Source organism: Montipora capricornis, chromosome 3 (genome assembly GCF_036669925.1).
Source record: "Montipora capricornis isolate CH-2021 chromosome 3, ASM3666992v2, whole genome shotgun sequence".
NCBI lineage: Eukaryota > Metazoa > Cnidaria > Anthozoa > Scleractinia > Acroporidae > Montipora > Montipora capricornis.
The window spans coordinates 72,743,607-72,756,106 of record NC_090885.1 but is presented as its reverse complement, the minus strand read 5'-3'; the positions used below and the strand labels follow the sequence as shown (position 1 = coordinate 72,756,106).

At 38.4% G+C, this 12,500-nt stretch overlaps 1 protein-coding gene and 1 long non-coding RNA gene across 6 annotated transcripts in view; one reads left to right on the top strand and one right to left on the bottom strand.

The window, feature by feature from the left end:
- Positions 1-10,160, top strand: part of LOC138043987 (uncharacterized) — a 56,120-nt gene extending 45,960 nt beyond the window's left edge. For 4 of the 5 annotated variants that reach the window (XM_068890541.1, XM_068890539.1, XM_068890538.1 and 1 more), the window contains 5 exons: positions 533-727; positions 1,928-2,016; positions 2,788-2,874; positions 3,594-3,659; positions 6,826-10,160. In XM_068890541.1, the coding sequence (XP_068746642.1) occupies positions 533-727; positions 1,928-2,016; positions 2,788-2,874; positions 3,594-3,659; positions 6,826-7,171 (783 nt within the window). In that variant the 3' untranslated portion in view covers positions 7,172-10,160. Of the gene's footprint in view, positions 1-532; positions 728-1,927; positions 2,017-2,787; positions 2,875-3,593; positions 3,660-4,422; positions 4,501-6,825 lie in introns of all 5 variants that reach the window. The other variant, XM_068890542.1, reaches the window with a different exon arrangement.
- The window catches only part of LOC138043990 (uncharacterized), a 14,824-nt gene continuing 3,067 nt past the window's right edge, over positions 744-12,500 (bottom strand). The window contains exons 2-3 of the long non-coding RNA XR_011131376.1: positions 2,112-2,244; positions 744-1,016 (exon numbers count right to left, since the gene is read on the bottom strand). This is a non-coding gene — a long non-coding RNA (uncharacterized lncRNA). The remainder of the gene's footprint in view (positions 1,017-2,111; positions 2,245-12,500) is intronic.

The following is a 12,500-nucleotide window of genomic DNA, read 5'->3' as shown; positions in this document are numbered from 1 at the left end:
AGATGTCTAAAGGAAACTAGTTTCAGATACATGAAGTTATATTACAAAAGCACGTTCCAGTAAGGGTGTGAAAAGCAAAACTGACCCACAAAAATTACGCGCAGGGTATAACGTAAATCCTGCGTAGAAAAGGTGTAAAGTTCAATTTTGGGGCTCACGATTTAACGTTAACGTATGTGAGGTTCTAAGTTTTTATTAGTTACTAGATCGAGTAGACCTACATAGATTATGTGAGGTTCAAAAAACTCTACAGTTTTATAACTTTTAAGGATTGGAAATGAATGTTTCTTTCGTACATTTTGAGGGAGTAAACTGAAACGGTTTCAACAATCAAGCATTCGGGCACTGTGGAATTTTTTTCGGGCAAAAAGGACACCCCTTAAATGATCTCCGCGCTCCTCAACAAAATCGAATAAAGAAAGTTGCCATTCGTAGCCCGTGAAAAAACATGACTGTTAATGAATTGCTGTCCACCTTAATGTAAAGTTGACAATCGTGTGTATATTAACAAAGGTTTTTGCTTATTTTTGAGGACGAACTGTCTCATTATATTAACTCCCAAAACATGAATAACATGGCCATAAAATTGAGGAAAACAGCAATGAAGGCAAGGCACGAAAAAGAACTCAATGATCTCAGAACCCGGATGCAGAGGGAGATTGACCAATCAATTAATGAGTTGAAGATGACGTCAGATATCCGTAGAATGGAAGCCATCGAGGCACAGGTGAATATTTCATTTTTCATTGTCCTCATTCTTTGTGTACTGTTTTATAAACCTGGGATTGAACTGCAGTTGCATGCATTGGTCCCAGCCTTCATAAGCTTTGACTCTGATCGAAGGGGGCAGTGAACTGGTTACCACTGTTGACAATCGATTGGGTTTGTAGTCCCCAAGACACTGTTTTGTGTTTCTTGTTTTGGAAATCGCCAGTCCCTTTCATCGTCGGATCTTTTCGAACGTTGCTGTTGAGTTACAGAGCGTAAGGCGGTCTTTTGAGTTTGTGGAGGAAATCCTTAAAAAAATGACAAATGAACCAGTAGTGTAGAAGCTCTCATATCCTGCTGTTATTTGGTATTGTAACTGAAGCAGCTTCTATTGTTTAGTCTTTAGCCTTTGGCTAGTGTAGCTAGCCAATCACATTATACGTTACGCGAGCTGCTACATCACCCATCACTAGGCAAACAGGCTGATGTGGAAAGCTATTTAACAAATCGAAAGTGGTTCAGGGTTGTCTGTACTCTTATCGACAACAATATTCGTCATCACAGTGGTCAAAATGTTGTGGATTCATGAGGGGCAGCCGAACCACGCTGAACCACTCTCCATTTGTTTTTTAGCACAATATCTGACGCCAAAGAAAGTGTTTATTTTAGAGCGTGACCAAAATCATGACACAAAGAAAGAACAAGCGTTGTGTAAAACTTTCTCGGAATCTGATTGGTTTATTTCCCAAAATGAGCGTTTCTGATTGGCTATTACATTGCGTGACAAAGTGACGCGAGCAGCGTTGTCTAGACTCTTATAGACAACGGCAAATTAGCCAATCAGATTGCGAGATAACAGGCAATTGCGGTACAATTAACAAATAGATTCCATGTTGCCGTGTGTCTGTTCAGAAATAGATCACAGATGACGTCACTGATTTTCTTACTACATTTGACGTCATCTGTGACGTGGGAATCTATTTGTTTTATACGATAAAGAATTAAACTTTATTCGCATAAAAGCTGATGCTGACGTCAATCGTGCGTCTGTCCTCTAATAGATCACTGGCAAAAACCAACCAAAACGCGAGAATAACTTGGGTTATTACATAAAGTTGTATAGTTGTGTATTTTTCATTTGTATAGCCTCTTCATATTGTGATGTGGTTTATGTACTGTTGCCACCCGTTGATGTTGACAACACTTTTCTCCATTTTAGAACGTGAAATTGATTTCGATTTTAGTCCAGCAAGGAAAACCGCAAGAGGAGGAAATTGAAGGGGTTTTCAAGTATCTTTTCCCAACAAAGTAAGTTGATCAGTCAGCTTTTTTGCTCTGATTGTCCGGAGAACACTTTTTTGTCAAACTTAGGTAAAACAATGCCAATGGCAAACCCTACATACCTTGACTGAAGGACTTGGCGCAAGCCTCTTTGCAATTTCGCACCTGAAATGTTGGGTCCCTTCTTTGTTTTGTAGGTTTGGACAATCAGTAAGAAAGCCCAAAACTAACATATCGGGTCTGCCTGGAGTCCTCCTGAAAAAATTTTGGATGGTCTGAATGGCTGTTTACAGCACTCGCCAAACTAAGGGTGCGTTCGATTGACCGTATTCCGGAATAGGAATACATGGAATAGAATTTAGAAATCCTTCGTTTTTACGAAGATTCAACACCTCCTAAAATGCTATTTTAAACATATCTTTATTATCAAAGTTGTTGCTTCAAAACACCAGACATGCCGTTTTAAATTACTCCACTGATGTATTCTTATTCCGGAATAGGGTCAATCGAACCCACCCTAAGTTTCTTTCCAAATTTAGAAAAAAGAAAAAAAGTTAATCATAAGGTTTCACTGGTTATAACCTTCAAACTTCGGTCCTTATAAAATGCTGGGATAAATAAAAACAAATTAGACAGCGATTTTCGCCGGCAACCGGATGCTTTTGACAACCCAGACACAGACAGCGCACTTTACAGGTTTGCCTGGATTTATTACTTCTGATGAATGTCATAATCTGACAAACGGTGACTGAATTCGTTTGATTCTGTTGTCCTTTTACCATTTCTGTGTATGCGCAGATCATCGGACGAAATAGACGAGCTCCTGTCCAAGATATTTGGTGCTAATCATCTGAAGGGCAGTGGACACTCGCTCACTACACACAGGTAGATTCAGACCTTAGAGGTTTTTTTGTGGTCAGTTACCATGATCTTTGATCGAAAGAAAAGACAAGAACGGTTCAGATCACCAAGATGGTCGCCTTGACTGTGAGGACGAGACACACTGAACTATAAGTCGCCGCGACATGTTTCAGAGACTACTCGCTGCAACAATTCGCCTGTTGTGACATGGTGAATTCTTTTTTGAAATCTCTGGCTGCTACAGACACAAAATCAAACTAGTTTGAATTGTGCGCGTGTTCGCAGCACGAAAATGAGTGAAAGAGTACAGCCCATATGTGGTTGCGACAAAATGTAAATTAACCAACGAGAGAGCGCCATTTTCCCTCCAATGATCCCATAGTAACCCTTTCGCTAATCCGAAACCACTGCCTGTGAATTACTGTTTGTTGCGTTCCTGTTTTGGAAGCAAGACATGCACGCTAAGTGTGTTTCGACCTTTGCATTTTTTCATCGCCGCCATGTGGGATATGACTCAAAGAATAGATCCCTCGATAACTTCTTTTTCTTCATTGAGCAATTCATTAGCCTGCAACGCAGACTATTACTTCATTACATTTCGTAAGTATTACCTCTGTGTCTAGAAATCGATTGCAACCCGCCTGTCATAAGATTCAGGCAAGAGCCCATGCAGTCATGGGTATCACGTTTAAAAACACATCTTTAGCACAAAACTAAGAGAGTTTTACTGTCTTTCTTTCCAGGAGACGAAGTACACTAGAAGCGAGGATACGAAGGAAAAGTTCACTTCTTATAGACACCTCCCCGAAGTAAGTTTATCTATGTGTTTTTTATTTATTTATTTTGCCAGGTAAAAAAATGTGAGGGGGGAGGGGAGGGGGGGTGATTGTGTTCAGTTTATATGCTTTTTCTTTTATCGTAGAAGAAGTAAGTAAAGGTCAAGGTTTACCAAAACTTTGCCTTTTCTGTCATTTTTCTGCCGCTGTTTTTTTTATCGTTCTTTTCATTTTTACCGTGTGAGAAGGACGCTTCGTAGCCTTACCCTCTATCTTGTGAAGTGTGTCTATTTTATCCGTCGGAACCTACCATTGTGATTCTCTGTGCACTAAATAAATATGGCTGTAATCTTACATCACATATTTATGAACTAAGTTTCTTTTTCTCTTTTTGTTATCTATCCTATTTACGGCACGCGTTCAGTAAAGTCAGTTTCTAGCCCTGGTTAAGCTTTAGCCTGTTGTTTCCGTTTAAAACGTTTCTCCTCATTGACATCCTATTCATGTAAAGGCTTACGTTAAAGTTTTTCCTAAAACAAACTTTCTAGCCAAGCTCAGTGAAGCTTTGAACGTTTATAGAGACCTTTGAACTAAACACTCTGTTACTTGTCCTTCATACTTGTGCTTGTTCTGAAGTTTCAACTTTTTTCTGATTGAAGGACGTCTCCTTCGCAGACAAGCTTTGTCTCCTCACGCAATCTTTATTCCCCAACGAACAATGTACTTCTGGGTGAATAGTTTCGAGAAAAGCTGTCACGTTTAATATACATACCCTATCTGATCTCACTGCTTTCAGTGAGAGGTCGGTGTCTGGTCTGAATCACGACCAATAAGAGGACAGCTTAGGGCAACAGACATGACATTTGCGGATCAGGTAGTGTGTGACTTCTTTTCTTATGCACACATCACGCAACTGTGTCACTTACAATGGCAATTTTATCCGGCTTTAGTTTTGCAGTTTTGAGTTTATCAATGTTTGCTTGAAAGACGGCTTATAATTTAAAGCTTTTTGGTTTCTTTCTTTCTTTCTTTCTTTCTTTCTTTGTTTTAATTTATGCAGCTTAACCCGCCAAAAAAAAAAAAAAATACTTAAAACCCTTTTTAATCTGACTATTGTGTAACGATCTTAACGCTTAAAATATACATTTGTTATAAACGTTTAATGGTTAATATTGAAAAACGCCGCAGATTTCTGAGCTTACTAAACTGAATTAACCCTTGGAATAACTTTATTGCTTGGGTTCAATATATGTAATTACTATATACTAAAGTAGTGGACGGCGTTGAAGACACGCTAGCTGATTGGCCACTCAAAGATCGAATATCCTCAGTTGCTCTTCTCCTCGGAGCAACTCGTGCGGGATTTGCGCCCGAAAATATTGTAATCGTTGCGGGAACAATTAACAATTATTCCTTGAGCGCGCGTTGGATATTTAACAATTAGACCCGCAGCCCGCAAGGGCTACGGGTCAATAGCCCATGAGGCGAAGCCGAATGGGCTATTGACCTGTCGCCCTTAAGGGCGAAGGGTCTAATTGTTTTAGTATCACACAACTAGTCGGACAGAAAAGGCAATAATAAAGTTAGCAAATGCAAGTTAAAGAAATATTTATTTGGGAATAAAAGGACAGAAAGCGTTACGCTTTTCGCTACTCGAGGACTATTAATAATAGTCCACTAGTTGGGTGATACTAAAAGATGGTAAATAGCCAACGAGGCCCATAGCGCCGAGTTGGCTATAACCAGTCTCATATCCAACAAGCGTGAATGGAATAATTGTTTTATTAAATTCCTTAAACTCCAAAAATTTGGAAGTAAAAATTACGAGCGAAGGAAGCGAGAAAATCCGAGCGAAATCGAAAAACTTGATGAAAATGCGATGTTGTGTGATACCTTGTGGTCAGACAGACGTAGGCTCATCACAAAAACATTTCTTGCCTTTTCGCGTACTTCTAAACGTCGGAATTGACCAAAACTTTCCACAAAAAAAAGTTTTTTTTCTAATTTGGCTTTATTCAGAGAGAAATTTCGCTTTCCGGGAAGAAATTTTTAGCATAGCGACGCTTAGCGCAATCATTTGCCATATAAGGTCAAACTAAGGTATATCAGCTTTTATTAAATTCTCAACCTCGGATAATGCAATTCTCGTGCTCTGATTGGTTCACTCAATCTCAGTTATCAGCTCATATACCTTAGTTTGACCTTATATGGTAAATGATTGCGCTTAGCGTTGCTAAACTAAAAACGTTTACGCCAGAAAGCGAAATTTCTTTCGGTATAAAGCAAAGGGAAAAACGTTTTTGTGGAAAGTTTGGATCACTTTCGAAGCTTAGAGATACGCGAAAAGGTAAGAAATGTTTTTGTGATGAGTCTGCGTCTGTCTGACCACGAGGTATTACACAACATCGCATCTTCATCAACTTTTTTCGATTTCGCTAGGATTTTCTCTCTTTTTCGCTCGTATTTCGTACTTCCAAACTTTTGGAGTTTAAGGAATTTAATAAAACAATTATTCCATTCGCGCTTGGTGGATATGAGAGTGGTTATAGCCAACTCGGCGCTACGCGCCTCGTTGGCTATTTACCATCTCATATCCAACGCGCGCTCATGGAATAATTGTTGAATAACCGAGATTGAGTGAACCAATCAGAGCACGCGAAATGCATTATCCGAGGTTGAGAATTTAATAAATGACTTTAAACTCATCTTTTTGTGCTATATTATGTGACTGTTTTAGTATATGCTAAAGCAACTATTCACCTCAGTGGAGGAAGCTAGTGGTAGATATTCACTGAGCGGCGCGGTAAATATCCACCACTCGCCACCTCCACTGAGGTGAATAGTTGTTAAATATTGTTTTTTTTTTCTCGTCAGCCTACTCATTGGCAAATTAGCTGGCTCTTTTAGCAAACATTGGTTGAATACTCTGAAATTGCCTAAAAAATGTGATCATGTTGGTAAACTCCAGTAGAATGCAGCGATCCGCATGTTTTTGTGAGGGAAGTGTGGCAATGAGGTGGCAAATGGCGAAAAATACTTTGCACAAGAAAGGGATAAAAAAGAATATTTTGCACAAGGAACGATGGAGAAAAATTGAAATAACTCTCGCTTTCTCTTGGGATTTGGATAACTTGAAACAAAGTCAATTGCAGATAGAAAGTTCGAAAGTTGGCTTCTTATACTTTTCTTCCTTTCACAGAAAACATAACAAGAAAAAGAGAAAATCAGAGAGAATTAAAGATGAGCAACCCAAAGAACTTCCACCTATAACCTTTAAAGGCAACAAAAGAGGATTAAGTCTGAACGAATCTCAGCTTGGTTATCGTTCCCTGTTTGACGACTCCACGCGAAGTGAGACGATAGATGACGATGATAGTCGAGCGGAGCCAATCGTTAACCGAAAGGGATCGTATCAAAAGCTTAGAGAGGAAAAAAATCAAGAACTGACAGAGGAAGTGTTGGGTAACTCCCCAGAGAGAGACAGAGTGAAATCGAGTAAAAATCGTCGTAGAAGAGTAAGCAATGACGGAAACGATAAGGCTTAAAGGGTGAGTTTCACGTCTCTGCGCATGGGCAAACTGTTACGTCAGCTTAATTAATTCCATTGTTATTGAAACAATCGCAAGCACTGTTGCAGGAAAAGGAACAATACCATAGAAGTGTAATTACTTATTGGAATTACTTTTGTAATCATTTCCTTTGTGTTATGAACTTGCTGCATGCGAATAGATAACTCGTGCGTTTTGACAACTCGTGCGGAGAATAAAATGTTCAACCCGTACAATAAATTCGTGGCCAAAATTAAATTTGATATTTTCTGTGCAAACCCGCAGTATCTTCCACCAAGTTTGGGCCTTAGTCATTCAGCGTATTTGCCGTAATACTCTCAGTGATTAATGAACATCATCTGGTTCAGTAAGAAACCGTAAAATCTACAACTGCTAGCGCCAAAGCTTAGACATGCGCAAAACCGTGAAACTGCCCCTTTAATTAAGGTACATTGTCTAGAAAAATAGTACTTTATCAAAGCGATTGTTTTCCTGCTCTGGAAGGATAACCTGATCCAAGAACATTTCCAAGTCAGAGCAATCAGCACTTAGTCCGAAATATAGGGAAGATATCGTTGACGTCACCTATTGCCATAATAATAATAATAACTTTACTTCAACTATCAAAACAATTAGGAAATATTTACAATTTTAAACTATATATTGAGAAATTATTTACAAATTTTAAAACTAAATTATATGTTCACGATGGAAAACTATTTACGATAAGTGAACAATTTTAAAATGGGAAAAAGACAATTAAAGCATTACTAAAGAAAAAGCTAATCAAAAATTTAAGCCTGGCACATTAATTAATGTGCTAACCAAAGCCTCATTGGCTGTCGAAACAAAGGGTCTTTTGTTCCTATGGTTAGTACATTTGAATAACAAAAGCAATGTTTGTAAACAGATATCTTCCCTATTTCGACGTTATCACAACGTCTTCGTCGGTCGAGAGGTTGATTTCATTATCGGTCACGTGACTGTAACTAAACCACATGAAGTCAACCACTCGACTGATAGCATCGAAATATTTCGGATTGATTCTGATTGCTCTGAGTCAGAATTTGTTTTGGATCAAAATAGTAAGTGAAGACGTTTAACGTTAAGGAAAAAGAGATCATTTAAGTTTCAAAGTGGACGTCATTTTCATGCTCTTTCAGTTCATTTCACTTCGCGTGCCGTAAACAACGCAGCCTACCATTTTATTTTTATTTGAAGGAGCGGGTCAAAATAAATTGTGCTCATGCTCTTCCTAAAACTTGTGATTTGGCCATTTCACGATAAAGGAACTCCCTACGTTGTTCATAAAATTGAAAGTTACTTAGACTACTAATATCAGAAGTGAACTATGTCACGAATTGCATAACTCGCATAAAGATTGTTCTAATTTCTAAACGTGGAATGTGCCGGAGCACTTTGTTGCTATCTACGAAATTGAATCGAATATTTCACTGCAGTCATTCTTTGATTGCGATGCCGTACTTTGTCCAATGGGCCTTAATTCGCGCGGCAGCCATATTGACCATAGACAATAGATTTCGTACCCCGAGCCTCGAGTTGAAATGTTTGGGAACGAGTTTCGGTGCATGCGCAAAAGCAAAAGTTTTCAATCCCTCGGGACTCAACGTGGCCGCCTTGTGATTAAGGCTTATTGATTTGGAGACATTTGAACGATCGAATCGAAGCTGATATTTATTTAATAGTATTGTAAATTGCATTTAATTTGCTTATCTAGGAACAGTTTTCCTTAACATTTGCCCCTGTAGTTTTTACGTACACTTTTCTCTATTTAAATTGAGAATGACATTTCAAAAACATTTTTAAGGGATGAATGCAAGGGAAAACTTGATAGAAGGCGGTGTAATAATTATTGCTGATGCTGTGAGTGATTGGCTTCGGTACACTTGGAAAAACGAAGACATATCTTCCTTATTTAATTATAATGCCAGTCTAAGATTATGTATTATGTAATATAGCACAGTGCAGATCGGTAGAGTGCTTCTTCATGAAGCAAAATCGGTAGCCATATTTGTTGTTTAAAATTTATCAAATAACACCTTGCACCTGAGATAATCTGTAAGATTTTACTCCCCATATGGGTACCCATCCCCCCCCCCCCCTCCTCGGGGCGAAAGGGTTAACAACATCCAGATCCACTCGAAAACTAAGTCCTCCTTAGATGTGAAGGTTTTTATCGGTCTTTAAGCCTGATCAATGCATTTTTTATTGCTTAGCAATAATGGTGATCAGCATAATATTCTTTCCGGGTCCTTTTAAGGCTTTTTGGAAAACCCAAGGCGTACTTTTCCGGGGTTTTACCACACATGACGAGCCTGAAAATCTCTAGTTAATTTTTAATATCATTACCTGTTTGCATTCCTTTCCATTCATTTGTAAAGATACATGCATCTTCATACCTTACAAGGCACTGCGCATTTGAAGCCTTTCGTTCGTACCTCCTAATATAGAGTCAGTTTACTACTACATCTTTAAATATTCTACTTGGAAAAACTATGTGTTCTTTTCCTATTAATTATTATTGTTGCTGAAATTGATTCTAACGAATTGCTTATTTACGTACTTATAGACTTTTTCCCAATGTTGCCTTGATCGCAAGACAAATTCAAAAGAACATTTCTCCTCGAAAGAGGAAGAAGGGTTCATTTGAACAAAAACAAAATGGTGGCTGATTGGAACAAGGCAGAATAATCAATCAGGCACTTCTTTTGTAGCCTTTTTTTAACTTCTATATTTTTAATTATTCTAGTTAAGTATATTGGTATGGATTGTGCTGGCAATTTTATTTTACTTGGAAAAGAATTATTTTTTTCACCGAAATATTTTCCGTACTGCTGTATGTATTTCAATAGTCAGTATTACCGGTAAAAAATGATGCGTAAAAGGCTTAATAACCAGAGTTTAGAAATGGAACTCCATCTACTCAATTAAAAAGTTGGTTGATTAAAGTTGTTGAAGAACTTAATTGTGAGGCTTCTTGTACATATTAGGATGATGGCGATCAACTTGCTTAATTTTAAAGAAAGAGTGTCATTGGTTTTGCATCGCAAAATTTGTAATCTCCAACTAGCGTGTTATTGGCTCGTTTGATTGTCGGTCTCCGTTGTGATTGGTCAAAGTAGTTACGGCCGTTGTATTCGTAAAAAAGGCCTGTACATGTTCATAGGCTGATTAGCCTAACGCTTACATGGATTACACGGGAATAGATACAGTTAAAGTTAAGCTCTACAAGGAGCGCATCACGCACCGGTGGCTCAGTTGGTTGAGCGTCGGGCTGTCACGCGGGAGGTCGCGGGTTCGAACCCCGGCCGGATAAACACTCAGGATCTTAAAATAACTGAGGAGAAAGTGCTGCCTTTGCAATTTCATCTACAAATGGATAGACTTTGAGGTCTTCTCGGATAAGGACTATAAACCGTAGGTCCCGTCTCACAAATTTCTTCTATGTTCATAAGTTCCCTGTGGAACGTTAAAGAACCCAAGCACTATTCGAGAAGAGTAGGGGAGAAAGTTCCTGGTGTTGTGGCTGTCCTGTTCTCTCCAGCAGAAGTGGCCGGCATGGCGGTGATGTCTCTAAAAAGGCTTGTGGTGTATGAGGCCACCTAAGCAGAAATAGCCACAAGTCAAAAAGGGACTGAGCGCGGGAACATGTAAATGTAGATGTAGACGAACAACTCCCATACTAAGCGAGAAATTCTCGTTTGATTTTACTTTGTTAGTTTTTTTTGTTTATATTCGTTTATGAAAGAATATATCTAATTTTGTTATATTTATGAAGAAGTTAAGAAGTTTTATTTTTGCAATTATGGAGGCACTACTTTCTGTTGCATTTTTACTGTATGTTGTATGAAATTGTCGTCTTTTTTTCTTAAGAGAATGCAGAGTTCCTTGCTTGCATGGTTTCGTATTTGCGGTTGGGTTTTGTAATCGCTTGCCTTGCTTTCGCATATCGATTCGATAAACATGTCCAGACAGTGAATGACTCTAGCAGAATATTGAAAATACAGAAATTAGAAAAACTACACGACCACAAAAACAGAGTTCCCCCTGAAAAAGGAGCTCACGCCAAAGTAACCGTCCTTGGGAATCTGTCGGTGGTCAGGCCATCCGATTCTCTAAACGTTTTTGTTCAGTAATCAAGAACGCATTTTGACAGTGGTCCCTGTCGACCGTGGTTTTTCCGGTGCTGTCAAAGCAATGAGTGCAATATCGGTTTTTCGAGTAAAATTTACTTTGGAATTCACCAGTTTGGCAATGAATTTTTGTTGAACCGCACGAGTTTTAAAAGAAACAAGCACACCCTCAGCGAGTGAATGCAAAAGGAAAAAGTCATTTCAGAGTGAACTGTCAATACCCAGCGAATAGGAATCACGCTAAAATTAGAAACCATAAAAAGAAAAAACATTGTCAGTTCAAGGTCAAAAAAAGAGTTTACTGATGTACTTACTTTATTCCACTTTATCTCTGAAAACGAGATCATTCACATTTTGATTTACTTCATTGAAACACGCCAGGTTGGATTGGAACAAGAATCGGCAAAATACGGCAATGCAACCAAGAAAGGACGACTTGAACTTCAAACAAGATCCGCTCCAACACTAAATTACCTTTAGATACTTTTAAATAAACTTCTGAAAAACACAAGCTAATGAAATTTCCCCCTAATTTTACGAGAACTCATTGAGATTTTGTGTTTATAATATAAGGGCAAAATTTTCTTGTCACTGTTGAGGCACATCGAAAACCAGTTGGGCAAACGGATTAAAAAAGCACTTGTTCGCTCACATTTTAAATCAAACCAAACAAACAATTCAACTTTATCTTTGTGTCCAAAATAGTACAGATAATTGTTATTTAATTCCAGTTGATAATAAAAATTCGAGTTTCACTCCTGAACAAAGGAAAAACCGATTAAACCACTTTTCAAAAATACGCATCCACATTAAATAACGCATCCGTAAAAGTAACAAACGGTGCCCAAGGAAAGAATTTCTTGAGTAACTTCTTCCACCAAGTATGAGCAATTACTGGTATTCCGTTTTGTTGTTGTCGTTCTCTTTCGCTCTCCTTTCGTTTCTGTTCTAGTCATAGACATCATTTAACCTTATCAGAGCTTCTAAAGGTATACCAAAAATTGCAACACAGAGAAAAAAACAGCTCTAAGCAAATTAAAAATAAACACTCAGCTTTAAGTCTATATTCCTCCGATGCTTGACTTGAATAACTGCGTAGCCACCAGTATGGACCACAGCTATCCTGATATGTCAAACTGGATTGAAACCAGCGAAAAATGCAGAAAGAAAAC